This window comes from Giraffa tippelskirchi, chromosome 9, assembly GCF_054371585.1.
Source record: "Giraffa tippelskirchi isolate mGirTip1 chromosome 9, T2T-mGirTip1v1.2.pri, whole genome shotgun sequence".
NCBI classification, from domain to species: Eukaryota; Metazoa; Chordata; class Mammalia; order Artiodactyla; family Giraffidae; genus Giraffa; species Giraffa tippelskirchi.
Window position 1 is genome coordinate 16,655,600 of NC_137283.1, and position 15,301 is coordinate 16,670,900.

The window sequence follows — 15,301 nt, forward strand, 5'->3', positions numbered from 1 at the left end:
GGAAATTTGTGTCATTGCCAACCTTTCTGTGGCAGCCGAAGTTTTTGATAATGGGCAGCACTGCACTTTATTTTTTTGGAGAATATAAAATTTTAATCACTCTTAATAATTAACAAAGGAAGCTATTAAGTACTTAGTCATACATGGAAATGAAAGTCTCTGGCCTTGCATGGCATTTGCTCTAAGAGTTGAAGAAAGAACTTTCATATTTTGACCTCTTTATGTTTCATCAGGAAGACTCCAGTGGGCTACAGCTAAGAAACTTGCTGGCCCAGATGACCACAACAGCTTTATTTCTGAGCCTTCTCTGGTCTGTATTTTTGAACCTGTAACTTTCTTTCAAGTCTTTTTGTAATCATCTGATTTCTGCATTAAAATGATAACTGTATGGTGGAAATATAATAAATGAATATAACCTTTCCAGGGAGTATTTGGCAGAAATTCAAAGTCTTAAAAATATGCATCCCCACTGACCTGACAATTCTACTCCAAAAGAGATGATTATGATATGAACAAAGATATGTGTACAAAGATATTTATTATAGCATCTTTTAAAAATATTTTTGTATTAGATAATTTGATACTAGAAACTTGTTCACAACTCTAATTTTATTTATTAATTTTCATAACACTAATTTTAAAAAGTAAGGCAATATAAAGTATGTATGGTATAATCATTTTTATCTAAAGATTTATATTTATAGTAAATGGACAGAGGTATATATAATGAGATGTTAACAGTGATTATCTTTTTTGTGTTACAAACTCTTTTCAAATGTACAGAATAAACATGTATTAATTCTGTAATAAGAAAAAACTATTTAGACATATTTAAAATTAAAAAAACATCCCTTTGGCAGCAGTGGTTGTAAGAACATGAGTGAGGGAGATCGCATGAGAGCTTATTGCAGTGAATCAGGCAAAAGACAATGTAAAGAATATGGCAGTGCAGATAGAGAAGGAAAAGCTTACTGAAGACATATTCAGTAGTCCTCTGAGAACTGCAAACACACCACACCTCCCAGTCAGTAATATCACTGATCTTTTAAAAGAGCCAACATGATTCATCTGTGTCCTTATGTGCTGTGTGCTCAGTCACTTCAGTTGTGTCCGACTCTTTGTGACCCCATGGACCATAGCCCGCCAGGTTCCTCTGTTCATGGGATTTTCCCAGCAGGAATACTGGAATGGGTTGCATTTCGTTCTCCAAGGGATCTTCCCTGTATCCTTATAATACCTTCTAATATGCATTTAAAGAAACTCAGAGCCATTTCTGATGATAGGATTTTGGTTTTCTGACTGTTCAGCTGAGTTGATGGAGAACCAGTTGACTAAGAAAGAGAATTAAGAGGAGGACTGGATTGTGGAAGGAGAAAATCAATCAAGTTTTGGACGTGTGGAGTTTGAGGGATTTGGGGGACATGTACTAAGCTGTGGTACATGAGTCTGAAGCTCATTTCTGGTTAGGAGATACAGAATTAGGGATCATCAGTAAATGAATGCTTGTTGAAACCAGATGGCTGTTAAGGTTACCTGGAGAGTGAACAGTGAGGAAAGGGCTGAGCAGGGAACCTTGTGGAACCATAACAGTTCAGGGCAGGGGGAGGAAGAGGAGATCCCTGAGAAGACTGAGGAGTGGTGAACTAGGCCAGCCTATAATAGAGTGGTTCAAAGCCTATTGCAGGTTCAAAGCCTGGCAAGAATGACCAATTGGACAGGTTCAAGGTTGCTTTCATTTTAGCTTACTCCCTAATGTGCCAGCAAACAATGAATGAAGAGATGCTGGGGTTTCTTCTGCTCCTCATGGAGCTGTGTGACCAGAGCTGAGGGGTCAGTGCTGTCTCTCTGAAGTCTGATCTGCCCCTCACTGCTCTTGAGGCTGGGGAGGGGGCTGACAGCCCTCAAGGATCCAGGTATTACTACTTAAGGCTATTGCTCGCTGTTCACAGGCACTTCCTTGTGTGTTCTGCCTTCTTACTGCCCCTTAGCCTCTTCTTACCGCCATGCAGGCTTGGCTGTGGCATTCCAAAAGTGGCCAGAGGGATTCGGAGGGAAAAGGCAGTTAGGGGAGGGGAGAATTTCAAGGAAGGAATTGTCAACAATATCAGATGTCAGCGAGGTGAAATAATATACTACATTTGGCAATTTAGGGCTATTTGCAGCCATATACATAGGGTACTGCCAAGCTCAGATTCCCATGAAAATAATTTTCAGTCTCATGAAATATAATCCACATATTTATTTTAGATATAGTATTTTGTTATGGCAGCCTGAGATGACTAAGACATCCACCCTGCCAGACTCCCTCCTTTATGATGATTTTCTCTTAGTGCCCTATTGTCCCTTCTAACAGGTGGGCCTTTTAAAAGGAACTAAAAGGTCCATCATGCAGATTGTAGCATATTCTATTTGTCGGCTGTGTTCAACATCTTTTCCATGGGGCTGTTGTGTCCCATGCACATCCAGGAATGCAACTGGGTACCAATTTCATAGTCCGTAAACCTTCCTAACAGGTGAGACGACTACGGGATGTTGGTCTTCTCGGAGTGTACATGGACTTCTAGGTGACTCACATGTATCAGGTCATCCCTGACTCATGGAATGCTCTTGCCCTTAAGTGGCAGAGTAAAAGAAACACATTCAGATAGAAAGTGTGGATCTGCAGCAATAAATTGAAAGTACTGGATTTTATAAAGCAGGGCATTTGTCAGCGGCTGTAATGCTTAGACTCTCCTGCAAGGGATGAGCCAACTCCAATCTTACGTTTGTTGGGCCAGCTTCATTTGGGGCCCCAAACTGAAGCAGTATAAATATCCATATCTTTTTACATCTGTCATTGTTTATTATTTGGTTTTCCGTCTGCCCTGCTCTGGAGCAGGAGGAGGAAGAGAAGACAGAGGAAACTAGTGAGCTCTTTAGAGGAATAGTGCCAAATATTAAATCCATAAACGAAATAGATTGAACTGGAAAGAATGAGTCAGAGACGAAAGAAGCATGAAAGCAGGGAGTGTTACACTGGGAAGATATCACCTTAAGGTGCTGACTGAATGCTCTTGCTCTATTTGTGACTGGCCATGTATGTCTGATCAGCACAACTAGGTTCCAGCACTACTTGCGCCTCACTGCCCTGTTGAGTGCATTTCCATTGTTTCCTCATATTGAGCCCTTAGATTCATTTGTATAATGTAGGCTGATGACCCAGGATGAGATCGTCCTTTCCTCTGTTGATACTGATCCTGTCACACCAGGTTTCTGTTTCACTGGAGTGTGAAGAGAGTTAGGCTGATTGATTGAGACCAAGCTGGAGTGAAGTAAGGATTTCACTAGAGAGTCCCTTGGTCTTGCTGCATAATAGTACCTCAGATGGTGCTTAAAACTGGGAGTTACCCTGAATGCCCAGTTTTCTTTGGGAAGTTGTAAACAGGCAGCCCTGGGTCTGATGTCTTTTATTTGGTCTACCTATGGTTTGGATGTTAGTTGCCAACATTTTAAAATAGGGATATTCCACATCCAATTTTCCTGTTTCTTTTTAAAACTGGAAGACCTGGAACTTTGGCCTGACAACCGCTCCCAGAAATTCCCGGCTGATGCTGACTGGGTCACTGTCATTTGGTGGGGACATGTGTTCTCCAGGTGGCCACAGTCCTGGCGGCTGCACTCATTTATGTTGGCCACCAGTGACACCCGAGTTTGTGTGCCATGATCTATAGGAAGGATGTGTAGGGGAGGAAAAGCTTTTCTCCTCTACCCTCCTAGGTTCATGGCTTTGCGCGGGAATCAAGTTGGAAAGACATAGATTAACAAGAGAAGAAAACCAGTTTTAATTACGTAGGTACACATGGAAGTTTTGCCAAGAAACAAGACTCAAGAAAGTGGCCAGATGACTGAGGCTAGGCAAAGGAAAAGGGGTTTTGGGCTTCTGGATAGGAGATGAAAGTTATGACAAAGTGAGAGGAGGAAATATAATTGTCTTGTTATGTAGATAAGAGTTTCTTAGGTAATAAAAGTTGTCTTTCTTCCTGGTACAGAGACACCTTTATAAATGGAAAGTTCCTTCATAAATGGAAATTTCCTTTACAAAAGGGGAAATTTATACTCTAGTTTAAAGCAGTTGAGAAGATGAAGAGCTTTTCTTGCTTTTGCTGGTTTTCCAATTGCCTTTAACTTAAAATAATCATATGCCAAAGGGGCATATTTTTGAATGGCATATTATGGTACTCTTCAGAAAGAAACTGGCATTTATTGAATTCTATACATGAACCACTGTGTCTTGTAACTTGCACATATGATCTCACTTGATTTCCTAACAACCCAGTAAGATCTGAGCTCCAGTGCAACATGAACCATGCCTATGATGGGTTCAGGACATGCTACCTCAAAATATGGCACCTTGGCATACTGGATATTTTAAGCTGAAAGAATTTGAGAACACAGCAGAAACAGGTGGGTCACTCTGCCTTTCTCCTGGCCCTTTCCCCCTGAAACAGGTCATAAAACCTTCATAAGAGAAGTGTCCTCCCTATAAAGATTTCCCCTGCTACCGAAAGTAGAGTATTCCTGTGAAATCTTTTGAAAGCCGAAGTGGAATAAGGTGAAGAAGCAATTACCTCAGGACACATCTTGCTAATGGATGCACGAAGTCAATCAAGATAAAGCACAGGTACTCACAGGCATTGTTCAAAGCTAGGGTGCTCAGATGCTGAGATGCTGAGTGTAGTTCCCAGGGAAGGAACTTGGTGTAGCCACTCTGCTCTGGGTGTGTGCTTGCTTCAAAACAAACGCTAAGTGCTATTTTCTTTTTTTTGGTCTTTTTCTTTCTTTCCTTTTTTTTTTTAAAATGAAGATTCTTTTCAGATTTCTTTCAGTTATCAGAAGCAGGAAAATCTGGGTCTTCTGTAAAATTGAAGTGACATAAAGTGAGCTTTCGAAAAGCAGGGCATATCCGTACCTGAAGGAAATGTGCATCCGTATTTCTGAAGACAAAGGGATCCTGAGAAGAATTCTAACAAGCAGATCTTGCTTAATTTTCCTCCTACCTCTTAACATTCCCTATTCCTCCCTGACTGTCAATTCTCCATCAAACCTAGCATTAACATCTCAGGTCTGACTGTTTCTTTGGGTCTTCATTTCCTCATGAAGCCATCCATGTAACATAAAACTTGTGTGTGCATGCTCACTTGCTTCGGTAATGTCTGACTCTGTGTGACCCTATGGACTGCACCCTGCCAGGCTCCTCTGTCCATGGGATTCTCCAGGCAAAAATACTGGAGTGGGTAGCCATGCCGTCCTCCAGGGAATCTTCCCGACCTAGGGATCGAACCTGCATCTCCTATGTCTACCTGCATTGGCAGGTAGGTTCTTTACCACTAACTCCACCTGGGAAGTCCCAACATAAAACTTATCTTTCATTAATTTGCATGCTTTTCTCCTGTTAATCTGTCTGTATCAGTTTAACTTTCAGACCCAGCTAGGCACCCTAAGAGGGTCAAGAAAATCTTTTTCCTCAACACTGTGAAAGTACCATGCAGTCAGTATAGTTAAAGCTACATGGTAGGAGTTTTGAATGGATGAATGTACCCATGAACACATAAGTATATGAATGTAGCATTTTAATTCTCTTTTTGTAGATGAGAAAACCAAGGCCCTGAACAGTTAAATAACTTAATCAGACTCATAGAACCAATAGAGGTTGCAGTTGGAATTTAAAGATGAGGCTGTGTGACTCCAGAGGTCCACTGTGAAGGAAAAGCCCATGGGTCACTCAGGGCCATGTGCATGACAGGTACTTTGTAAGTACTTACTGAACTGGTTTATGATGTGCAGACATATTTTCATGAGTACAAAAAGAAGATTGCAAGCATGGTTCTTAGCTTCTGAAATTTATTTAAAACCTCCTGGTGTCTGAGTGGGTGCCTAGGACTTTGGGATTTTATAATAAAGAGTCTCTGTAGTAGAGGGAAACCATCGGCATGTGACAAGAAGGCCATGGTGTTTCTGTCTGCAGTTGACTTGTGTCCCATAAATGTGGTAAAATCCCAAAGTTAATTCTCTTAGGAAGTTTCCTAAGGAGCTTCTTCCAGGGCTTAAACGACATCCTGATGGTGCTTGGTTACTACCCTGGAGCCCAGAGCTATGCTCAGGGATAAATGTAATTCAGTGCTTTTAGTGAGGCTTATGAAGAGGACTTGAAGCAGGCACAAGAAACATGCCCCTCAAAATGAAGTCCCTTTCAGTGAGAAGGGATTGGCCTGGCTGAGGGAAATGGGGGAGTGGGGAAGAGGGTATCTTTGTGGCTAAGTTTCCATCTCTTTGTTGATTGTTCCTATATTGATCTATAATTTTGATAGCTCTCAAACAAGCCTCATAATTCTAAGAACTGTTAGGTATTTCTTACAGACCTTTGTGTACCATGACTGAAACCAGCATATAGAAAATGAGCATATTATATTTTTGCTCATCAACCAGTCTTTCAGTTTTTTACATTAGTGGTTATGTATTCTTTCACTTATCAAGGCTTAAACTTTTGAGTTTTATTTTTTTTTAATTTTATTCATTTATTCATATTTATTTTTGACTGTGCTGGGTCTTTGTTGCTGCATGGGCTTTTCTCTAGTTACGGCGAGTGGGGGTTACTCTCTCTCTGGTTTCAGTGCATTGGCTTCTCATTGTGGTGGCTTCTCTTGTTGCAAAGTGTGGACACTAGAGCACAGGCTCAATAGTCGTGGTGCATGGGTTTAGTTGTTCCGCAGCATGTAGGATCTTCCCGGATCAGGGATCAAACCTGTGTCTCCTGCATTGGCAGGTGAATTCTTTACCACTGAGCCACCAGGGAAGCCCCTGGAGTTTTCTACTGTTACCAGATAAAACTTGGGTCAGCTCACCCACGATGCAGTAAAGACAGTTTACTTCACTGGGTGCTGAAGGAAGTATAGTGTTTATTGCAGGGCCCAGCAGGGAGTACAGGTGATTCATGCTCAGAAGACCCAAACTTCCCAATAGCTTTCAGAGAAGGATTTTTAAAGGCAGCATTTGGGGTGAGGGCTTCAAGGTGCATGACTTTCTTTGGATTGGTTGGTGGTGAAGTAATGGGGTGATGTTTCAGGAATCTTAATTATTAACCTTCTAGTTTCAACCAGTCTGGGCTCTATGTGTTTATGGTCAGCATGTACTTAGCATCCTCCATCTGAGTGAAGTCTTAGTTTCTGCAGAATTCAAAAATATCCATCAGATTGTTACGTATATCCCTTGAGGAGGAATTAGGACTAATACACTCATGTTTTCTTCTCTAAGACTGTAAACATTAGTTTATGTGGAGGTTACCAATTGGTGGCCCAAACCCCAAATCTAGTCCATAGATATGTTTTTTAGGGCCGCACAGTGTTTTCCATTAAAGGAAATTAGTTAAGGTTTAAAAATCAGGGATTTATACACACACACACACACACACACACTCTTACAGATATACACACAGACAAATCTTTCAATGTTTCAAGAAAAATAGGTTGGCAGCAAGGCGCCCAGTTTCCTACCTGGCAATCTTTGTCATTAACCAACAAAGAGTAGCTGTGCTGCTGTTCCAAACGAGCCTAGCCGCCAGCCAGGATTCTAGATAAATGTAGCCATATGAGTGAGCCCAGGCAAATCCAGCAGAAAAACTACCCAGCAAACCCATAAAATAGTGAAAAGTAATATACTGTTGTTGGTTTAAGCAACTACCTTGTGGGGTGATTTGTTATGCAGTATAGTTGACAGATACAATACTGATACAATTGGCACAGTCCCCATAGGCCTGCTTCAGTTATGTTACTCATTTGTGTTAATTCCCTGGGCCTGTAGGCAAGTGAGTTTCTAGCCTGAGCTTTACCCTGAAGAGCATTCAACAAACTTGAAAGCCTTTTATACATCCATTATCCCAGCAACCAACCCCACAAGGTCAGCTGGTATTATGTCATTTTGCAGAAGAGGAAGCTGAGGACTAGTGAGCTAAAGGACATCCCTGGAGCCACACAGTGACAGAGCAGGATGAGAAAACATTACTTTTCACTTATGCTTTAATGTTTTCTCCCTTCCATCTGGGCAACCAACTGCTATTCTCTCCAGGCCAATAGACCTGGCTGCCACCAAAGCCAGACTCTGTAAGTTAATAGGGTACCGTGTTTTCAAGAAGGGGAGCCCTCTATCTTGTTTTTATTTATTGAATATTGCCTGTAAAGTGCTTAATATACTAACCAGTATATGTTGTTGTTCAATCATTAAGTCATGTCTGACTCTTTGTGACCCCATGGACTGCAGCACGCCAGGCTTCCCTTTCCTTCACTATCTCCCCGAGTTTGCTGAGATTCATGTCCATTGAATCGATGATGCTGTGAAACTGTCTCATCCTCTGCTGCCCCCTTCTGTTGCCTTCAGTGTTTCCCAGCATTGGGATCTTATCCGATGAGTCTGCTCTTTGTATCAGGTGGCCAAACTATTGGAGCTTCAGCTTCAGCATGAGTCCTTCCAGTGAATATTCAGGATTGATTCCCTAAAGGGAATCAATCATTAGCTGGTTGTATCTCCTTGCAGTCCAAGGGACTCTCAAGTCTTCTCCAGCACCACAATTCGAAAACATCAATTCTTTGGTGCTCAGCCTTCTTTACGGTCCAGCTCTCACATCTGTACATGACTACTGGAGAAACCACAGTTTTGACCCCTTCATGGATCACAGCTTTGTCGTGGCTTGCGTAACTTAATGAAGCTTAATGAAGCCAAGCTATGCAGGGCCACGCAAGATGGATGGGTCATAGTGAAAAGCTCTGACAAAACGTGGTCCACTGGAGGAGGGAATGGCAAACCACTGCAGTATTCTTGCCTTGAGAACCCTGTAACAGTAAGAAAAGGCAAAAAAAAAAAAAGCAAAAATACCCCCCTAGTGTATAGAAGGATCTTAATGAGAGAGAGTTACTTTTATTATCATTTACTGGTAGCTCGGCTGGTAAAGAATCAGCCTGCAATGTGGGAGACCTGGGTTCTATCCCTGGATTGGGAAGAAGTCCCTGGAGAAGGGAACGGCTACCAACTCCAGTATTCTGGCCTAGAGAATTCCATGTACCGTATAGTCCATGGGATTGCCAAGAGCTGGACACGACTGAGTGACTTTCACTTTTTCACTTTGTTTTTGTAGCATCCCATGATGCCCTTTTCCTTCTTTTCCCACTCTCTATACCCCTGGCTGGATACTTTTCATCTCTCATCTAAGATCTAGTAATTTTCTGTATTTCTATTATAGCACGTAATCATACTATATTATATTATTTAATGTGTCTCTCCACTTACCGCCTCAGTCCTTGGGTGCTTTAGTTTCAGGGATAATTTTTATTTCCAATTTCTCTAGTGCAGGACGTGGTCCAAAGTAGGTACTACATAAATGTTGAATGGAATGAAATTTCATTGAATGGAATTGAAACTCAATTGCACAGTTGCAAGATACATTCAATCATATTCTAATTTTACTCCCTATAATAATCATCCTGCAAAGCAAATGTTATTATTAATATCATTATACCCATATTCAGAATAGAAATGAAGCTCAGTGTCTTGAATTCTCTCAAATTGGTGTTACTAGGTGATGTTTGTCAGGTTTTCCATCAGTTGATTGCTATTCTTTTTATATTCTTTTATAAATAAAAAAATATTTATATTATATATATATATATATTTATATTATATATAATTTATGCAAAGGTTTCTCCCTAACAGCAGAGCCTAAGGCTTACATAGATCTTTATCCCCAGCATGGGATGTGGCAGGTAGCAGACACTCAGTAATTCTTGATTTGAAGATATTTTTCCACTTCTATATGTTAGAAGCTGTGTCTGTTACCAGTTTAGGGAAATGTTTGAAAGTACCACTTAAAAGTTGCTTATGATTAAGTCTACCTTGACTCCATCTGAATATAACCAACCAAATATACTCATTGTTTTATCAGAGATTGGATAGAGAGACGGGGGGTGGGGTGGGGTGGGGGGTGGGAGCTGGGGCTGACTGTATCTTTGAGAAAAGGATGTGGGAAATTGTAGGGTAACCATACCCTGTCTGAGAGAGAATTCTTTCTTTGTGCTAATACCAGAGAATGTAAGGCTGTCATGTGAGGAGCAGTTGTACTCTTTGTGTATCAGGTAAGGGAGTAAAGAGAGGACTAAGGCTCAAGGAAGGGAGGAGTTAGAAAGGGCCAAGTGATTGAAATCAACAAAGGGAACAGGCCGAGAAATGCGAGAAAGGGAGAGGAAGGAAAAGACTGAGAGGGTGCTCTGTAGATAGCATTTAAAAGAGACTAAGAAGTGCAAAGTGACCCGCTGTGAAGGAGCCACCAGATACCATCTGGATTCTCCACCCAGCCCCAACCGTGAGAGACTTTCTTTCTGAAAAGGATTGTCATCATCAAACCCCAAACACCACTGCAGTCTTTTGTGATAGTATTGCTTTTAAAGTTTATATAATTTTATTTTAGGAATTTGATTACTCTGTGATAACATTCTGGTATTTTGTAAAACTAAAATATGCTAAGGCATCCTGTCAAGAGAGATGAAAAGTCAAGAAGCTAGAGTATTTTTTTATCATCATGGTTGCTGATTTTGATAGGGAATTACCCACATGCAAGAAACATTTCCTGTTAGCAGTGGGTTCCATATCATGTTTTGAGCTAATGCGATTTTCTGGTCTAGAGCCATTTGTGTCTGAATAAAAATGACAGCTATATTCACGAATTGTCATATTCTCTTTGGAGCAAGTTCCTTTTGTTCATGAGTCTGTTATTATTGAAGAAGCATTCAGGTGTAGGTAAATGACCCTTGCCTTTTGTCTTTAATTGGAACTCAGCCTGCCACAGTTAACATGTTTCATGACTCAATAAATCTTGGAAGCAGAACCTAATGTGCTGTAAAAGCAAAAAAAAAAAAAAAAAAAATTAATTGGTTTCAGCACACATTTTCCTATGTAAACAATTCCTTGCTTTCATGTAGAAAGAGCTCTCTTAACATTCTTTTCTTGAATAATCTTCTACACATTCTTGCCAGTTTCTGTTTAGTTGTATGTAGTTCTGTTTTCAGAAAAAATCTTTGGTCTGTGTAGAAGGGAGCGTGAAATCTGTAATCATGCTCTGGGCTTGGAGTGTGGACTTGATCTGTGTATCAGGAAAAGAAGTGCAAGGGGCCCTCACCAAAAGGGCTTTTACCGCAATGTGTTACTGTAGTAATTTTTTGCAGCATTAATCTAGCACAGGCAACTCAATGACTTAAGAGTGGCTGTCAGTGTTGTACATTCAAGTTGTATCAGTTAACTAGTGTTGCATAACAAATCACCTTACAATTTAGTGGCTTAATCCAACAGCAGTATATTACTTTTCACTATTTTGGGGGTTTGCTGGGTAGTTTTGGGCTGATTTTGCCTGGGCTGACTCACATGACTGCATTCATTTGGAAGGTCACCTGGGAGATGGGCTCATTTGGGCTAGCAGAAATGTCTGGGCCTCTGCTTGTATGTGATGTTTCATTTTAGGCTTCTTCCTACCACCATGGTCTTGGGGTTCCAAGAGGATGAAGGTGGAAGCTGCAAGTCTTCTGGAACTTATATGACATCACTTCTACCATATTCTGTCAGTGCAAGTCTCAAGATCAGCTTAGATTTGAGGAATGGGGAATCTTGTAAGAAGGATAGTCTCATAGTCTAAGGTCCAGCTCTTACTGTCAGTGCCTTAATTTACTTCTGTGATTCCTTCATTCCTGACCCCTGACCGGATTAAGATTTGAGGAGCATAGGACACTTTGGTTTTGATCTTAATTTTCTGTACTCCTAACCTGTCTCTTATGGTCCAGAAGCAGTTACCACTTGACCTGTGGCCTTGATTTGGGGTCTTTTCCCTTGCATCTTGTCTCTTGGTTTATTTTATTACTTTGCTTTATGGTAACTACGCCTTGGATTAATTGTATCTCATGGGCCAAATAATTTTCTAACACTGATCAGTATTCTGGGCTATGCCTTCTCCATCGACAGGCTTCCCTTTCTCCTTTTCTTCTTTGGCAGAACAAGCTGCAATACAGTGAAATAAGCCTTGTTTTCAGAGCCAGAAGCCCTGAGTTCAAAATCTGGCATATGTGACTTGAGGCAAGGCTTTCTAATCTCTCTGTACCCCAATCTTCTCATTTGTAAAATGGGAAGAATAATATCTACCTAACAGGATAGCCTTGAAAATGAAACAGGAGAATTCAGATATTGTAAGATAACCAGTTCAGTTCAGTTCAGTTTATCAGTTTAGTCGCTCAGTCGTGTCAGACTTTTTGTGACCTCATGGACTGCAGCATGCAAGGCTTCCCTGTCCATCAGCAACTCCTGGAGCCTACACAAACTCATGTCCATCGCGTCGGTGATGCCAACTTATCCTCTGTCGTCCCCTTCTCCTCCCGCCTTCAATCTTTCCCAGCATTATGGTCTTTTCCAGTGAGTTGGTTCTTCGCATCAGGTGGCCAAAATATTCGCGTTGCAGCTTCAGCATCAGTCCTTCCAATGAATATTCAGGACTGATTTCCTTTAGGATTGCTGGTTGGATCTCCTTGCAGTCCAAGGGACTCTCAAGAGTCTTCTCCAACACCACAGTTCAAAAGCATCAATTTTTTGGCACTCAGCTTTCTTTATAGTCCAACTCTCACATCCATACATGACTGCTGGAAAAACCATAGGTTTGACTAGATGGACCTTTGTTGGTAAAGTAATGTCTCTGCTTTTTAATATGCTGTCTAGGTTGGTGATAACTTTTCTTCCAAGGAGCAAGCATCTTTCAATTTCATGGCTGCTGTTATTATTTGCAGTGATTTTGGAGCCCCCCCAATTATTATAAAATAATAATAGATATTAATTCTAAAATGCTAATGTGTATATGTATTTAAATTTTTTTCACCCCTCTATGGCTCTTTTGTTTATGCAGTCTTACCTATTTTTAAGCAGCTAGGCCATTCTGTGCTCATTAACTGAGGGAAGGAAATGTCAGGGCAGAAAAAACAAATAAGAATCTTTCTTGCTTTGGTTTCCAGAAGTCTAAAGACCTTAGGGGAACACTGAGAACACTGGGTGTGGCCAGATGAGTGGGAGCAAGAGTTTTGAAGAGAGATTCTCCCTCATATGAGCAGAGTCCACTGTTCTTGGCAGAAGAAGGGGAGGTAAAGGTTGGAAGGAGAAGAGACACGGTGAGTCTGATAAAAATAAGATGCAGCAAACCCCAGACCGGGACCCTGTGCCCTGCCTTCTGGGCAGAACCCTGGGGAGCAGAAAGGACATGGCTGGCAGTCTCCAGGTTCCCAGTGTGGCCCAGAAATAGTGCTGGGCCAGAAGGGGTCATGCATCATGGGGTGAGGGGTTTGTCAGTGACGATCAGAGAGGATTGAAGCCTATAGGCCAAGCAAGGTGATGGCTATTTCATTTGACAGCTGTGTGGATAGATGACAGCAAGGACCAGAATGCAAGCCTTGATCCTTCCCTAGCCCCAATGATTATCCATAAACACCCAGAGCCTAGAGACATTCTCTGCGGGTGGAAGGAAGAAGTTAAATTAGTTGAGGTCACATTTTTACCACTCTGGTTGAATAGAAGCTAAGAATGAAGTTGAGCTATAAAAATATTTTTATATTTTGTGTATAACTGTGTGTTAGATTGAGAGCCATAATCGCATTACCGTAGAAAACACTTAACCTGTGTCTGTAGGTAGGTACCAGACTAAGTTTACTGAATCCAAATCCAGATGTTATTGAGCCTTTGAATATAATGTCCTGCTTGATGTCTGAGGTGTGGTACAGCCACCCCCTACATCAGGGGTTCTCAAAGTGTGGTCCCTGGGCACTCGTGAGAAACATACTTTCTCAGGCTCTGAACCAGAACTCCTGAATTAAAAACTCTTCCAGGTCATTTTTGATGCATGCTAAAGTTTGAGAACAACTGCTCTCAACAACCTCTGTTTCTCAGTCAAGTTATAGTTTGACACTTGACTAGCTTCAGCTTTGGCCCAGCTAGACATTTCAAGCTTCTCACGTGAGGACTGGAGAGCTTCTGATTTGCCTGAGTTTTCCTCATAAACATTCCAGTTTCATTTTCCTTCATGGAGGATCCAGTTTCTGGAAGGAAAATAGAAAGATGGGGAAAAGGCCGTTCAGTAAATGGGCAGAGGGAATCACAGACAGCATGGAGCTGATGGACTTCAGAGGGAATGATTTTTGTGGCCAAGTAAGCAAGGTCCTGGGGAAATTTATGGCCTAAACATTTTCCTGTTTCTGGGTCAGGAAATGATAGCACACAGATGGAATTTACAATGGGAGCCTGAATAGAGTGGCCCCACCCAGGCAGCTCAGCAAAAAGCCCCTTTCACTGGCTCTGTTCAAATATAATGAGTGCTCCCCAGGCTGTCCTGGCTGGCTGCTTTTTCTTTTTCCTCGACTGCTTTCACTTTTTCACAGAGGGCTGCACTGCGTGTAGTCCACTTGGGACCGGGGTGAGCCTTGATTTGGCAGGAGAGAGGAAGAAGTACACAGCGGCCTACAAAATTGAATTGCTCTGCCTCCCTGGCCCCTTTCCTTGAATAATAGGCCTTTGTGCTTTGAAATGTAGGGAAGTCCCAGTTTCTCAGGCTTAAAAAAATAAAACCTCCTACTTCTCCTGCCTTAAGATGCTTAGCAGAAAGTAGTTAAGGGGAAGAACAGTTATTAAATCAAATGTTCTTTAACAATTTTAAAAGTTGTTAGGACAGCTGATTTCTAGACAAATACATTTGATGCATTCTTTCAGATGGACAAAAATACTGACTCAATTAAAAAATCTAGCTTTCAAACAAATCATATGGGACAAATTGGTGCACTAAAAAAGAAAAAAACAAACCTGTATTTGGCTCTCGCCAGTGACCCACTTTCATGAAATATTTGACAGAGCAAAATTACATTGCCAGAAAGGAATCCAGACAGCCTTTGGAATCCGTTGAAATGAGTTTTTGATAATAGACATGATTTAGGTCATCTCTGTTTTCCCTTTCTGATTTTTATCCTACTTTTTCAAAGATGAATGTTAATAGCATCACATTCTTTTTTAAAATTCCTAGGAGGGAATTATATTGAAAAATCATTATCATTTAGGTGCCCATATATTTCAGTGGTTTATGTATATTTGAACATCTTTGATTTTCATTTCATCATAAAAGATATGATTTCACCATTAATTTTGAATTGTGTAGAATGTGGCAAAAGGTATAAAACATTCTTCAGTCAAGGACTGTTATCTCTTTGGCTAG

At 41.1% G+C, this 15,301-nt stretch overlaps 1 protein-coding gene across 34 annotated transcripts in view; it reads left to right on the top strand.

Moving 5' to 3' along the window:
* Nucleotides 1-15,301, top strand: part of SRGAP3 (SLIT-ROBO Rho GTPase activating protein 3) — a 324,141-nt gene that overhangs the window by 12,618 nt on the left and 296,222 nt on the right. For 7 of the 34 annotated variants that reach the window (XM_081528003.1, XM_081528013.1, XM_081527999.1 and 4 more), the window contains exon 3: nt 234-310. The exons of 10 other annotated variants lie outside the window; for them this stretch is intronic. Coding sequence is in view for 2 of the 24 variants with exons in the window: in XM_081527986.1 (XP_081384112.1) it covers nt 5,770-5,782 (13 nt within the window). In the remaining 22 variants the exon portion in view is untranslated. Of the gene's footprint in view, nt 1-233; nt 311-4,315; nt 4,444-4,487; nt 4,661-5,627; nt 5,783-13,064; nt 13,218-15,301 lie in introns of all 34 variants that reach the window. 17 more of the 34 variants (XM_081528027.1, XM_081528009.1, XM_081528019.1 and 14 more) reach the window with 7 other exon arrangements.